Below are 15341 nucleotides of genomic sequence, written 5' to 3'. Positions count from 1 at the left end.
TGAACTGCGGACTAGAATGACTTTACATAGACAGCAAACCAACCATGAAGATTTAACACTCATCAGGGCAAACGACCATTTCCATCGTTGTTCTAATGGACGATTTAAAATATTTCCATTGTATATGGTCAATCGTCAAAATGATTTTCTCCGGAGGAAGAAGGAAGAATTATTCATAAACATTCTCAACCCGGGATTAAATGATAAATGATATTCTAATTTTAACGTAACATTTTAAAGTCTTAAAATGACATTAGTAGTCTCCCTTGTATTTGTTTACGTCATACTATTGTTAACGTCAATCAATTGTTTTATTTATATACAAGTCACATTACCTGAAGATCTGCGGAAGCAGTGAAAGTACTAGTAAAAAAGTGATGCATTGAAACCGTTTTTATCTTTTAATAATTTTCTTATATGTTACCAGCATACGGACTTTACTTAACTTTTTCTTATCTACTTACGTATGTATTGGCATGATAATATTCGGGATTCGAACAATTGAGGATCATTATTAATATGGAGACTACAGCATTTAAAGAATTATCAAGTAAGTTGATATTAATTCATGAAGATTTAAGAGAGCTGATAAATATTTCAAAGACTCAAAAAATTGATGAAACTAAAATCATTGAAACTCTTAAACGAGAACTGAAAATATCTTTCAATATTGTGGATGAGCAGCAAGCCGTCAACTCACAAGAACTTTTGATTAATTCTTCACAAGATATTAACAATGTAAGAAAATCCATTATCTCATTATGGAAACGAAAATTAAATGAGAGAAAACAAAATTTCTGGAACTTTCTTAAAAGTCAAAATACTGTAATTATTTACGAAACATGGTTGGGAAAAGAAATGCCAGTAATTCCAAGAAAGTTAAGACCAAAAACCATTCCCGGAGAACACACTGATGACATTAATATTCGCCGCGAGAATGCCATTCGTAATTTTGAGGTTGAAATTAAACTTTTGAAAAATAAAGCTAACAGATATGAACATAACTACAAACAAATAGATGAAGAAATGTTCGAAACTTTTGTTGCAAAATTTAACGCCGAAATCACAGAAAGTATTAACAATTTATGGAGATCTGATTGTGAAAAAGAAGAAATTAAATCTGTACAAATCTGGGAAAGGAAACAGCTATGGCTTGAAGAATACGAAGACCATTTTGGTGATTTATTCGTTACTGAAGAAAACACACAGGTTGATGACGCATATAAAAAGAAAACCTTTCCACGTAAAGAAAGGAAAGTACAAAGAAATTATCCCGGAACTTCACACAATACCGATGATAACTTAACAAATCAAGCAGTAGTACATGTATCACATACTCCGCACACAAATATCCAGCCCCGGAATAAACCAAAGTGTCATCAAAATCAAAACCGTTATTCTAAACAAACAACAAATGCGAATCAAAATAACTATAATTTGAGATTACGAAGAAATCCTGAACCACATAGAAGACAACAAAATTTTGTAAATGATAATGGTACTATATACATAGGACAAAACGTACAGAACCATTTTTTAGGACAACGCAGGATGAACGACAAAGGGGGAGGGACAACAGACCGCAGTATCCGGAACCAAATTCAATCATCAGTCAACACGAATTACGAGGAGACATTCCCGAAGGAAATAGCCTAACAAACACGGATAAAATTCACCCTAGAATCATAAACTTGTCGCATAGAAAATTACAATTAAGGGAAATAAATCTTTTAAAAAGAGGATTAAAATTTACACCAACACCTAATGAGGATAAAACACAACTTGGAGCCGACATTGATGAATTTGGCAGAAGATTGAGGATAAATTATATTTTTTGTAAGGATAATGAAGAAAACGAAGAAGAAGAAATTAAACCACTGGTAAGAAATAAATCAGACTGGATTCCAAGACCAACAAAAGATAAAGATTTAGAAGAAACTATTAAAACATTAAAAACAAATTCACTTACAAGCAATAAAAATATCAAGGACAATTTAACCCGAGAGGAGAAAACAGCTTTACAAAATTTAAAATCAGATAAATCAATAATAATAAAAGAAGCGGATAAAGGTAATGCAGTTGTAATCATGGACCGTGAGTATTACAGAGATAGTATTTTAAATATGTTACAAGATGAAATGTCTTATGAGGTGACAGATAAAAAATTGGACCGACAAACAAGTACAATGATTAAGAAATTACTAAAGAAACATGAAACGGAATTGTTTAAAGAAGAGATAGATTACATTTCAAATTCTAAATTTTCAGAAAGCTATTTCTATGGTTTACCAAAAATTCACAAAAGTGAGGAAATTTCAAATGCGATATCAGAACAAAACAGTGAATACATCGAACTTTTAACACCAAATGATTTAAAATTTCGACCAATTGTGGGTGGACCCAACAGTGTTACACAGAATTTAAGCCATTTTATAGACATTGTGCTTAAACCTTTATGTCGTGAAGTTCCAAGTTTTATACGAGACGATTTGGAATTTTTAAATCATCTACCTAAAACTGTAAACCCGAATTCAGAACTCATTACTTTTGATATTGTCAGCCTATACACAAATATTCCTCATGACTTAGGAATTACAGCCGTAAAATATTGGTTAGAAAATACGGAAAACGTCATTGAAAACAGATTAACAAAAGAATTTATCCTTGCATCTTTGAAACTTATACTAGAAAGAAATATTTTTTACTTTAACGGAACATACTATCATCAGAAAAAAGGAACAGCTATGGGTACTAAAATGGCGCCTTCATATGCCACTTTGGTACTTGGATATTTGGAACAATTATTATACGAAAAAATGAGTCACAAGTACGGAAATGAATTTGCCATTTACATACGTCAAAACTGGAAACGATTTCTTGACGACTGTTTTATAATTTGGAATTCGGATATATCTGTCTCAGATTTTCATTCTGATTTAAATTCTTTAAATCCATATATTCATTTCACTATTAACAGAAATGTCAGGGAAATGCCGTTTTTGGATATTTTGGTCATTATAACGGAAGACAATGAAATTGTCACAGATATCTTCTCTAAAGACACTGATACACATATGTATTTAAATTTTTACTCAAACCATCCAAAACATGTTAAATTAAATATACCTTTTAATCTAGCGTCAAGAATAATCACTATTACAAGCACAGACATATTACGCAATAAAAGACTGGAAGAATTAAAAGCGTATTTAAAGAAGCAACACTACCCGGAACAAGTAATAAATTACGGAATTCAAAAGGCACTGACAAAAGGACCAATTGTTACAGAATCACGGCGATCCGAAACTACCGAGGAATCATCGAACAATTTAAACAAAATTATTCCGTTTGTCACAACTTATAATCCGCGAGATTATGACATTTTTAGTTTCATGCGACAAATTGAAACAAATTTACACAAAAGTGAAAGAATGGACAAGGTCTTACAGAAAAAGAAGATTATCAACAGCAAAAGACAGTCGAAAAGTCTGAAACGATATTTAACATCTTCAAAATTTGACTTTAATGAAACTGTGCCAATTGTAAAAAAATGTACCGATAAACGATGTATGACTTGTCCAAATTTAATAGAAGAAAGTTCAATTTATTTCAAAAATGGAAAGCATTTTACTGTGAGGCAAAATATGTCTTGTAAAAGTTCAAACGTCATCTATTCTCTCATATGTTCAAATTGTGAGGAATTCTATGTTGGAGAGACAAAAAATGAACTGCGGACTAGAATGACTTTACATAGACAGCAAACCAACCATGAAGATTTAACACTCATCAGGGCAAACGACCATTTCCATCGTTGTTCTAATGGACGATTTAAAATATTTCCATTGTATATGGTCAATCGTCAAAATGATTTTCTCCGGAGGAAGAAGGAAGAATTATTCATAAACATTCTCAACCCGGGATTAAATGATAAATGATATTCTAATTTTAACGTAACATTTTAAAGTCTTAAAATGACATTAGTAGTCTCCCTTGTATTTGTTTACGTCATACTATTGTTAACGTCAATCAATTGTTTTATTTATATACAAGTCACATTACCTGAAGATCTGCGGAAGCAGTGAAAGTACTAGTAAAAAAGTGATGCATTGAAACCGTTTTTATCTTTTAATAATTTTCTTATATGTTACCAGCATACGGACTTTACTTAACTTTTTCTTATATATATATATATATATAGTTATTAGGTAAATGCTAAATAATATTTGTTCTATGTTTTACCACCTCATGTGGATGACGTGTTTAGATAATAGTTAAATCAGAAGATACAACAAATGCCAAACCTCTTATGAGGTCAGCTTGATAACCGATTATTGAATTGTATCGAGATTTTATGATGTACATCTCTAATAGTCACGAGAAGGTTACCCGAGAAACGCGTAAAATTGTATCAAACATCCTGTTGTCATTACCCACATTGTCGTTTGACATTAACAATTGTCAACTTAAAGATGATTTTGCCACAAGGTGAACAACCGATCTATATCTAACATAATCACAATCTAAGGAAATATACCCTTTCTATATAGTGTCCCTGTTATGGTAGTAAAACTGTTGCCTCATATATTTGTTATATTGGAAGACAGACGTTATGGATAGACATAGACACTTTGTTTTCAACATAAGTCATATAACTTTAGACTTGTCATGTTGTGAGATCCCATCCCAAACTACGAACTGCATCAGGTACTACAGAAGGTTAAGGGCATCCTGAATCCCAAATGACACCTCGTACGAAACACAAGTCTTGTTTCAGTAGATAACAATGTGTCATTATGATAAATGGATGGATCTATTGGGAAAACAGGAACATTCAGTAAGATTGCATTTAGAAATCAACATTGTATACGTAATCATTGCATGCCGAATTATCTCTGGGGATGGACATATAATCATGTGTTATTGGTGTTCAACGTTTGCATATTTCGAAATCAACAAATTTCATGTATTAGAAACGACTTTTGACATTCTGATGTAATGTATCAAAAAAGATTTGATTCGGAACAATTAAAATCAGCTTACAATTATCTCAAACTATCCAAAATGTTTCCCGAGACACATTTTTTGCCTTCTTTGGGTTTTAGTTCACACTTTTCCGCTTTATAATGGTATCGGCACAAAAACCTGTAAACTTGTTTATGCATATAAATAAAATAGAAATGCGACATATATAAACTGCAACCATTACAATATTGTGTTAATAAGGAACGAATATATTAAATAAAGCGGATTTCAGAGATAGATTGTGCGAATTTCAAACGCGCAATTTTACACCAGTACTTAAAACCTTCCATCCTTTATGGGTGCATTTTACGTAGATAAATAAAATCGTATAATATAAGCATAGTGAGGATGTTAATTTTGATGTATGCCTTTTTGTGCTTCTTCGTTACATTTGTTGTTTTTATAGTGATTAAGATGATAACACAATATTTACTGCTGTACCCCTATTTTTGACATTTTTACCTATTGTGTCTGACTGAGTGTTTGTTTTGTTCACGCATCGGTGACCATATAAGGGAATTTGATGCGACTGTCATACAAGTGAGAGGTTTAGCTAGCTATAAAACCAGGTTCAATCCACCATTTTATACATAAGAAAATGCCTGTACCAAGTCAGGAATATGACAGTTGTCATCCATTCGTTTGATGTGTTTGAACTTTTGATTTTTCCATTTGATTGGGGACTTTCCTTTTTGAATTTTCCTTGGAGTTCAGTATTTTTGTGATTTTACTTTTTTTGTAAATGCAAATATCTGTAACACAGAAAAAGAGGGTCAATGCCTCAAGTGTCTGTGTAATATGTACGATGTATATCTTAACATATGACGACGAATAAATAATCCAATCATTATCGTGATCATTATCCGTCCTCCTTTTCCCGAATGTAACCTACCAAATTAGACTTATAATGGGAATTATACTTATATGTGCCACCCGATGGGTGTCACAGTTAGAGCAGGATTAATCTTGCTAAGCCTTCTGGAGTACCTGATGTAGCAACAAGTTTTAGATGGGTTTCGTGTTGCTTAGTCTGTAGTTTTCTATGTTGTGTTTTGTATTCTGTTGTTTTTGTCATTTATAAAAAAAAAAAGAATATGTTATAATGATTGCCAATGAGACAACTGTCCACAAGAGACCAAAATGACACAGACATTAACAACTGCAGGTCACCGTACGGCCTTCAACAATGAGCAAAGCCCATACCGCATAGTCAGCTATAAAAGGCCCCGATAAGACAATGTAAAACAATTCAAACGAGAAAACTAACGGCCTTATTTATATAAAAAAATGAAAGAAAAACAAATATGTATTTAGTCTTTTTCCTTTTTTGATATGGCGTTGTCAGTTTATTTGCAACTTATTAGTTTGGCTGTCCTGTTTTGTATCTGAGTTTGCATCTCATATATCAATTTTGAAGTTCATGTATATTATTGTGAAAAAAAATATCAAATAATTGATCCCTTCTTATATCAACATGAATATATTCAGTGGGGACGTACCCGATAAGGTTTAATGTATTTTCAAGTATGATTTATAACGTATTTTGTTACAACGAAAGACGAGACGTTCAAATACAAGTCATTTTAAACATAAGGTCTAAAATTACTGTACCTGCCAGCGTTAGTTATAGTTGTTAGTATGTCCTTAAAGTTTCAATAATCTGCTTAAGAGAAAATAAAATAAGAATTAAACAGAAATAAAAAAAATAATATAAACTTGACAGAAATACTAAATATTATTTTATTGACAAAGGGCCGTTTGTTTGTAACTAAATAACTTTAACGTTATTCTTGGTAATACATATTAATGTGTTAGTCAATTGAAAGAAAGCATGCAAGCCATACTGACATTTGTCACAATACATTGAAATGGTTGGATATGCATTTTTTGTGTAGCCCTATACGTTAAATGTGTTATATCATGGAATAAGGCATTCTGTTTAGATTGAGTAATTTCTTGTAAGGTAAATATATAATTGGTTTCAAATAATTTTTTATAAAGAGTTAGAATGAAGATTTTCATTTTCAGTGTATCTTCTAGTATTATCAGAATGTACAAAGATACAAATATGTTGAAAACCTCTGAGACTTACATTCAACTGATTACAGATAAAAACGTGCATGTGAATAAAGTATTATCGCTCGGCAACTCTTAACTAACGTTGAAAATATCCAGCTGATTATACCGGCGTTTTGCATTTGCGCCGATCTGCATTTCATTTGCGCCGATTTTTTTCTTTCAATTGCGCCGATTTTTTTTTTCATTTGCGCCGATTTTTTTACAGGTAAATTACAGGTGAATATATATAAGAAGATGTGGTATGAGTGCCAATGAGACAACTCTCTAACAAAGTCATGTTATATTTCATTTATTATAATAGACGTCTTCGGTTAGCCACTTGTACAAATGAAATGAATTGTCAATCATAACATGTATATATATATATATAACAGAAACAATGTTCGATTTATGATGTGATTTTTTGTGTTTTTTACTTTTAAATTATATATATATATATAAATATAACTGTTGTCCCCTGCTCACCACGGGGAGATGGAAGAAGGACCACAAGAAACATCTCCAGACTTGACCGTACCCGTAGTTCATAGCCTCTGACTTTCGGTCATCTGCCACATGGTTATGCTCGTTTTGTGTTTTGATAATAGTCAGACTATCAGATTATACCTACCCCATAGTTTAGTCGTGTGTCGTGTGTTCATATTTATGAGCACAATTTACCATGCATCACGTCTCTACATTTTATTTTTACCCATTTGATGTCGACTTCTTTTTGATAAAACTGAAGAAACCGTCGGCCAATTCTAAGAAAACTGTGCAGCAATTATCAGGAATCGTGTGTTCTCAGTGTTCAATATTCAAATGTGTTAACCCGGAAATTGCACAACTTTTTGGTTATTGAGGGATACTGGTTAATCTCATGTAGACGAATCATGAGGCGCTCGTCTTCGTCTACAAATAAGAAAGGCATTTGATATATCATGAGTAAATGATAAGCCATGTATCTTAGATGCGTAACAGATTGATAGTGATCGCGGTGACTGGTGTTCCACTACATTAAGTTAAATGCCATACCGTTTCATAACAGAAAAGATTTTGATAAATGGTAAATTTTGAAATCGACGGGAAAATAAGGGAACGAAACGACAACGGTCTAATTTAACTTTTTTGAATTCGAGCGTCACTAATGAGTCTTTTGTAGACGAAACGCACGTCTGGCTTATATACAAAATTTAGTCCTGGTATCTATGATGAGTTTATTTACTGAGGGTTTATTGGTATGAGTGGTTGTTGGTGTTGGGTTCATTGCGTCTCATAGATTCTTCTACACCTGTAGTCTGTGCTTTGTGTTTGGTTTTGTCTCTTCAATTTTCAATCAGTCCATAAAAGTGAGAAGATATGCGCCATAAAACCCGTTGTTACTTATCTCGTTCAAGGATATTGTTTGTAAAAAGCCATGAATTCGTTCAACCATTGATTTCGTTTTGTTTTCTTTGTTGTCAGTGTTCTTAGAATTTCGATTTTATGAACGTTTATTGTTATGTCACTATGTTTTAAATTTCATGCCATAACTAAGACCTGATTTTATGGAATATTATATTAAGGATCGATAGAATCTTTTCCAAATGCGGTATTATTGCTAACCTTTTTGGAATCTTTAGGAGCCAATTTTTATAACTCTTCACTTATTAAGGTATGTCTTTTTCAATTTATCAGGAGTTAGAGCTCTAAATAAATTGCGTAGTCTTTTGCACTGTCTATTGTGTGAATAAACTTGTAAACTAGATTATTGTTTTCAAAATTATATGCAGCTTTTAAACAAAAAACAACAAATTTTATCAAATAATGTTTTAAAACCCGAAATTTAGCGATGGATTCTCCCAAGTGGAAGAATTGACAATCTGGATGAAAATTTTCTATTGTCATAAGTATTTTACAGACAAGACACACGAATCATTAGATATTTTCTTTTAAAAAGCTATCTGTTGCAGCTGATTTTAATCGCCTTATATGCTTCATAAAATGCCTGGACCGTCAAAACAAATACATGTTAAAATACAAACAATGGTCCAATCTATACAGATATCTTTATTTGTCGTTTACAAGGACGAAATGGAACTATTTTAAAGACGAGATAACGTTATCATATTCTAAAATATCATGTGTAGAAGCCATTTAAATAATTTTGTATGAAATAAAATTCACAATTAAACATGTGCAGTAATTAGGTAACTTCTGCCCTGTCATGAAATATCAACAAAGATTTTCGTTAAAATTATACTGTAAAATAAATCCGAAGAACTATCAATACTAGGAAGTGATCAAAATCTTTGTAGGTGTGTATATTCAATAAACTTGATGTGTGTCTTCAAATATAATGAGCTAGTACTACGGTATATTTGCATAATATAATTGTCAACAATACCAACTTGAAATTGTAAACCAAACGTCTTTGTGAACCACCATGCATAAAGATTTAAACATTCTATACATAAAACTTGACGATACCCGGAACTTTAAAAATGTCGTCATACAACTAAAGATGGGTGTCTAGTATGTATATGGATTTTCTTTATTTCCTTTAGAAAAATTAAGAAGGAAAATGGCTTTGGCGCCTGATGATGACAATACCAAAACGTATAGACCTGGACCAGAGAGAGCGCAGACATTTGCTATTTCGCGCGAGAGCATTGTAGAGGCAGACGACTATGGTGATATTTTTGAAATTGCTGACACGATGGGTATAGATTTAGGCGGTCTTGACGAAATAGAAGATATGAAAACAAGGCTTATACTTTTCTACAACAAATGTGAAGGTGAACCCAATTACAAGGATGTGGTAAGTTATGATTATTTTAAATAAAGTTATGAACTATCTTCTGTGTAATTATATCATGTGGTATCTCTATTTGTATAATGACCATTTTATATATACACCATAATGCATTCATTCGATCCTTATGACCCTGTTTCGGCTGTTATCTGTTCTATGGTCAGGTTGTTTGTTGTCTTTTTGACATATTCCCCATTTCCATTCTCAATTATAATCTCATACTAGAGGTAAATAAGAATAGGCATGGATAAACGTCAAAAAGACAGTAACAAAATAATAGTATATCGATATTAAAATGAGAAGATATGGTTTGATTGCCAATGAGACAACTTTCTACTTGAGACCAAATGACGTATAAATTAACATCTGTATATCATCATACGGTCTTCAACAATGAGCAAAACTCATTGCACACAATAACTATAAAAGACACTGAAATGCTCAAACAAGCAAACTAATAACGGCCTGATTTATGTACAAAGCAAAACATTTGATGAAAAAAAATTATGACATATCTATTTAACAAACGAAAACAACTACATTAGACCCCCTGACTCGATACAGGCACACAGAGAATGTGGCTGGTTAAACATGTTAACTTCTTCTTAATCCTCTCCCACCTTGAACAGGATAGCAACAGAACAGTTAACATCAGAACAAACTATAAAAACCAGTTGAAATGGACTTCATCAGATTGCTATAAAGCGCAAGAAAATCCTAACAAACCGCAAAGACACAAAGTACATACATGAGAGTACTCACTGTTACTGAAAGCTAGCTCAGAGCCATTACCAACCTTGACGTAGGTTTTGCTGTTTGGGACGGTGAAAAACGCTCCCATCTCTGCTGTGAGAATGGAGAGGTCTAAATCAAAGCTCCGTTCATAAACGTAGTTTCATGAAATGTCTCTGCATGTTAAAGAACCTTGCAACAAATCTTCCCATATTCAACATACTATCATTTTAACTGAAAGACAAATTTCCAGTCCCGTCCCAATTGTTTAAGAACCCACCTATAGTGTTTATTAATTTAGCATATATATTACTATCATCTACACAGGTGCCGGTCGACCAGCATGATTTATATGAAATTTGCAGGTTTTTTTAATATAACGTTACAATTCCCCAATCCTCCCCAAGGTCAAATGTTTGGAATCTATTGATTGTTTTCCTCCAACACGTTTCATTCGTTCAGCTTCACACACATTTGTTCATTGGCACTGGTACATGACATCGATAATCATACAACGTGTAAACTCTCTGCATTTGCTTGCACCTTTTCCTATAGGTCAGGAACCTGTTGTCGAGGAGTTGTCGTTTGTTGATGTGGTCGATAAGTGTTTTTCTTTTTTGTGTTTTTTTTTATATAGATTAGACCGTTGGTTTCACTGTTTAAATGGTTTTACACTAGTCAATTGGAGGGCCCTTTATAGCTAGCTTGCTGTTTGTTGAAACAAAGGCTCCGTGTTGAAAATAGTACTTTGACATATAATGGTTTACATTTTATACAAATTGTGACTTGGTTTTGGGAGTTATCTCATTGGCACTCATACCACATCTTCTAATATCTATTTATATGTAAACCAATTGTCCATACATTTGTTTTTCGGTAAATGGACAAGATAGTCCGGAAATATTTATACAATAAAACTGTTTAATGAAGATAAGAAAACATTCTTTTTAACTCAAAAAATCTCTTGACAGGATGTCGTTATAATTTTTTAAATCTTCGAATCAAAACTATTTTCAAATGAAGGCTTTCTCTGTACAGCTGTCAATTCAGATATAGTTTGATTATGTGTTACTAAATAGAACTTCATGGCTAAATGTTTTACAGTAATTGCACATTCACACTGTAAACCTTAATTAACCTCATAGTTTCTTTTCTTAAAAGTTCGGAACATTTTCCTTGTTCGACCAAGGTCCCAGAAAAAGGCATAATTGGGTGTGTAGAGAAAACTGCAATGCACATTACATAATTATACATACATTTTGATCAAGATAAGGTATTAATACATGTAAACTGTTGGAACTCCGCTTGTTAAAATTTCAAAGGTCACTACACAACATAATTGCCGGTGAACCTTACAACTTAACTTAACAAAACGCGAATAACAGGGGCCTACAGAGGTTGAGATTATAAACTACAAATATTCCAATCAATGTATGGTTTAACATTTATAAAACATGTCCTTTTAAATGTAATGGATTTAGTGTGGCTGTCATACAAGTGAAAGGGTTAGCTAGCTATAAAACCATGTTTAATCCACCATTTTCTACATAAGAAAATGTCTGTACCAAGTCAGGAATATGACAGTTGTTATCTATTCGTTTGGTGTGTTTGGGCTTTTGATTTTGACATTTGAATTTGGATACCGTTTTGAATTTTCCTCGAAGTTCAGTTTTTTTGTGATTTCACACTTTTCCAACGTTAAGTAATATTTTCAATTATATATTAAAAGTAATCGGTCACCGTACTTTTTTTCAAGCTTCAGTTTATACTCTGATACTTTTGTAAAATTCTACATAAGGAGGTCACTTATATGTAATAAGAAAGAACACTGAATGATAGAATTTTGATATAAATGAAGAAAAGGAAGATATCATAAAACAGTTAAAAATAAAAATGATAAAATTGGAAAACAGAATCCTTTTTCCCTTCTAAATGAAAATATAGATAAGCATTATTGGTACACTTGTAAAAACGCTAACGAGAACACTTTGAAAGCATCCACGTTAGAAGCAAATGCCGAAACAGTTTTATACCATATTTTTTATATAGTATAGACTTCTTAATGGATAATATTTATACCAAAGATGTTCATAAACATGCAATGAAACCTTGACAGTGAAACTTGAAAACAAACAAAAACTTTAGCCAAAACATCCTTAGGTGACAATTTAGGAAAAGTAAAGACAAAAATAATTTCAAGATTTAACACAAATCTACTTTTTACAATCAAAGGGAAATAACTCAAAAGATATTCATTGCATTTGGATTTTTTTTAGTTGAAACAAGAGATGTACTCAGTATATTTAAAAAATATTAACTAATTAAAACTACAAAAGAATGATGTGATGAGTACAGCTGATTTATTCATAAATCAAGTTATATTTTCAACTCCATGAATGATCATTTCATAATGTTAACCTTTGATCAAAGTATAACTAATACCCCCCCCCCCCCCCCCCACAGCAGACTATAAATTGTAATTTCAGTAAACTGGGTGACTATACCATTTGCAGGTATATATCTTGTATTTTTTAACTTACTCTTATTTATTATTTTCCTTTATTTTTTACTCAATTTTTTTTCATTTCTTTTCTTTACAATGTTTTTTTATTTTGTTTATTATTCTGTTGGCAAATATACATGAAGATATAGAAATTCATAGCAGAAGTATTACTATTAACATCATGTTTGAATCAGAGACCAGACCATTACTACATAACACACATTGTGTTAACTTTTCTTCACTTATTGCCAGTTGTGTGGGACTTTTTCTGTCATTTTATATAAATTATGTTTCAAACTATTTGTGTCATTTATACTCTAAATGAAAAATAATCTTATTCAGATTGTCTCATACAACTGCCAAGGACTTAATTCAATTGAAAAGCGAAGAGATGTTTTAGACTATCTAAGAGCAAAAGATTGTAGCATGTATTGTCTTCAAGATACACACTTTTCTGAAAAAGATGAACAATTTGTTAAGAGTCAATGGGGTGGAGAATGTGTCTTTAGTTCCTTTTCTTCAAATCAAAGAGGAGTGGCCATTTTATTTAATAATAATTTTGAATATAAGATTTTACAAAGTAAAAAAGATCAAAATGGTAATCTATTAGGATTGAATATTAAAATTGAAGATAGTAATATTACTTTAATTACATTATATGGTCCAAACAGTGACAGCCCTGATTTTTATGATAAAGTTAGTGAAATAATTGAAGAATTTGATAATCATACTGTCATTGTGACAGGAGATTATAACTTAGTGCAAAATCAAGACCTTGATACTTTTAATTACTTAAATATAAATAATCCAAAAGCCAAGGAAAAAGTTTTAGATATAAAGGAAATTTACAACTTAACTGATCCCTTTAGAGAACTATATCCAGAAAGTAAAAGATATACTTGGAGGAAACCAAACCCTATAAAACAGGCCAGACTAGATTTTTTTTTAGTTTCACAGAGCTTTTATCCAAATGTACATGACTTAAAGATACAAAATAGTTATAGATCAGATCACTCGCCTATTATTTTACAAATAAAACTTAATAACTTCAGAATTGGGAGGGGTTTATGGAAATTTAACAACTCTCTTCTATATGATCCAAATTATGTCCATATTGTTAAAGAGGTAATAAATAAAACCAAAGAGCAATATGCTTCTCTTGTATATAATCGAGAAAACCTAAACTTAATAGACTCTAATGAAATTGATTTCACAATTAGTGATCAATTATTTTTAGAAACATTGTTAACTGAAATAAGGGGGAAAACAATATCATATGCTTCATTTAAAAAGAAAGAAACAAATAAATCAGAACATTTGCTATCTGAAGATATAAACAAGTTGGAAGAAATAACTCAAACAGATGAAATTTTGGAACAGATAGAAAAAAAGAAAACAGATCTTAGAATTCTCAGACAAAATAAAATGAGGGGTCAATACATAAGGTCAAAAACACAATGGGTAGAAGAAGGAGAGAAACCTTCAAAATATTTCATAAATTTAGAGACGAAAAATTATGTAAATAAAACAATTCCTAAATTAATTGATAAATCAGGAAATATAATTGAAAACCAAAAACGTATTCTAAACGAAGCGAAAAATTATTACAAAAATCTATATTCCAAAAATGAGACAATAAAATCTATTAATCTGAACAATGCTTTACCACATAAAGATATACCAAAATTATCTGAAAATATGAAAGCGTCTTTAGAAGGGGAAATATCATTTATAGAATTGACTGATGCAATTAAAAGAATGAAAAATGAGAAAAGCCCTGGATCGGATGGATATACAAATGAATTCATAAAATTTTTTTGGATTGATATAGGCAAATTCATACATAGATCAATTAAATATGGCTATAATCAAGGGGAAATGTCTATTACCCAAAAACAAGGTATTATAACTTGCATACCAAAAGGTGACAAACCAAAACAATACATGAAGAATTGGCGGCCAATCAGTCTTCTAAATAATATTTATAAATTAGCATCAAGTTGCATTGCAGAAAGGATAAAGTCAGTTTTAACAATCTTAATTAATAATGACCAGACAGGATTTATACCTGGTAGATTTATTGGTGAAAACACCAGACTAATATACGATTTATTACACTACACCGAAGAAAATGATATCCCAGGCATTCTCCTCCTCATTGACTTTGAAAAAGCTTTTGATACAATATCCTGGATTTTCATAGAACAAGTTCTTGATTTTTTCAACTTTGGA

The 15341-nt window shown here is 31.6% G+C and overlaps 2 protein-coding genes across 4 annotated transcripts in view; both read left to right on the top strand.

The window, feature by feature from the left end:
• Window positions 1-519: 519 nt before the first annotated feature.
• LOC139511254 (uncharacterized) lies at window positions 520-3935 on the top strand. The gene is made up of 2 exons (XM_071298271.1): window positions 520-1320; window positions 1842-3935. Exons 1-2 carry the CDS (start codon window positions 520-522, stop codon window positions 3933-3935), a joined length of 2895 nt encoding a protein of 964 aa, XP_071154372.1.
• Window positions 3936-6822: 2887 nt separating this feature from the next.
• LOC139524755 (uncharacterized) overlaps window positions 6823-15341 on the top strand; it is a 29298-nt gene continuing 20779 nt past the window's right edge. Inside the window, exons 1-3 of one of the 3 annotated variants that reach the window (XM_071319833.1) lie at window positions 6823-6985; window positions 8646-8734; window positions 9627-9880. In XM_071319833.1, coding sequence (XP_071175934.1) covers window positions 9644-9880 — 237 coding nt within the window. In that variant the 5' untranslated portion in view covers window positions 6823-6985; window positions 8646-8734; window positions 9627-9643. Of the gene's footprint in view, window positions 6986-8645; window positions 8735-9244; window positions 9881-15341 lie in introns of those variants that run through there. The other 2 variants (XM_071319824.1, XM_071319817.1) reach the window with 2 other exon arrangements.

This window comes from Mytilus edulis, chromosome 1 (assembly GCF_963676685.1).
Source record: "Mytilus edulis chromosome 1, xbMytEdul2.2, whole genome shotgun sequence".
Taxonomy (NCBI): Eukaryota; Metazoa; Mollusca; class Bivalvia; order Mytilida; family Mytilidae; genus Mytilus; species Mytilus edulis.
This window is presented reverse-complemented; position numbering and strand designations above follow the sequence as displayed.

Coding starts and splice junctions, on each gene's coding strand:
- LOC139511254 (XM_071298271.1), top strand. CDS start 520: ATGGAGACTACAGCATTTAAAGAATTATCAAGTAAGTTGATATTAATT. Junction 1,321..1,841: donor ACTTAACAAATCAAGCAGTA/GTACATGTATCA, acceptor ATTTTTTGTAAG/GATAATGAAGAAAACGAAGA.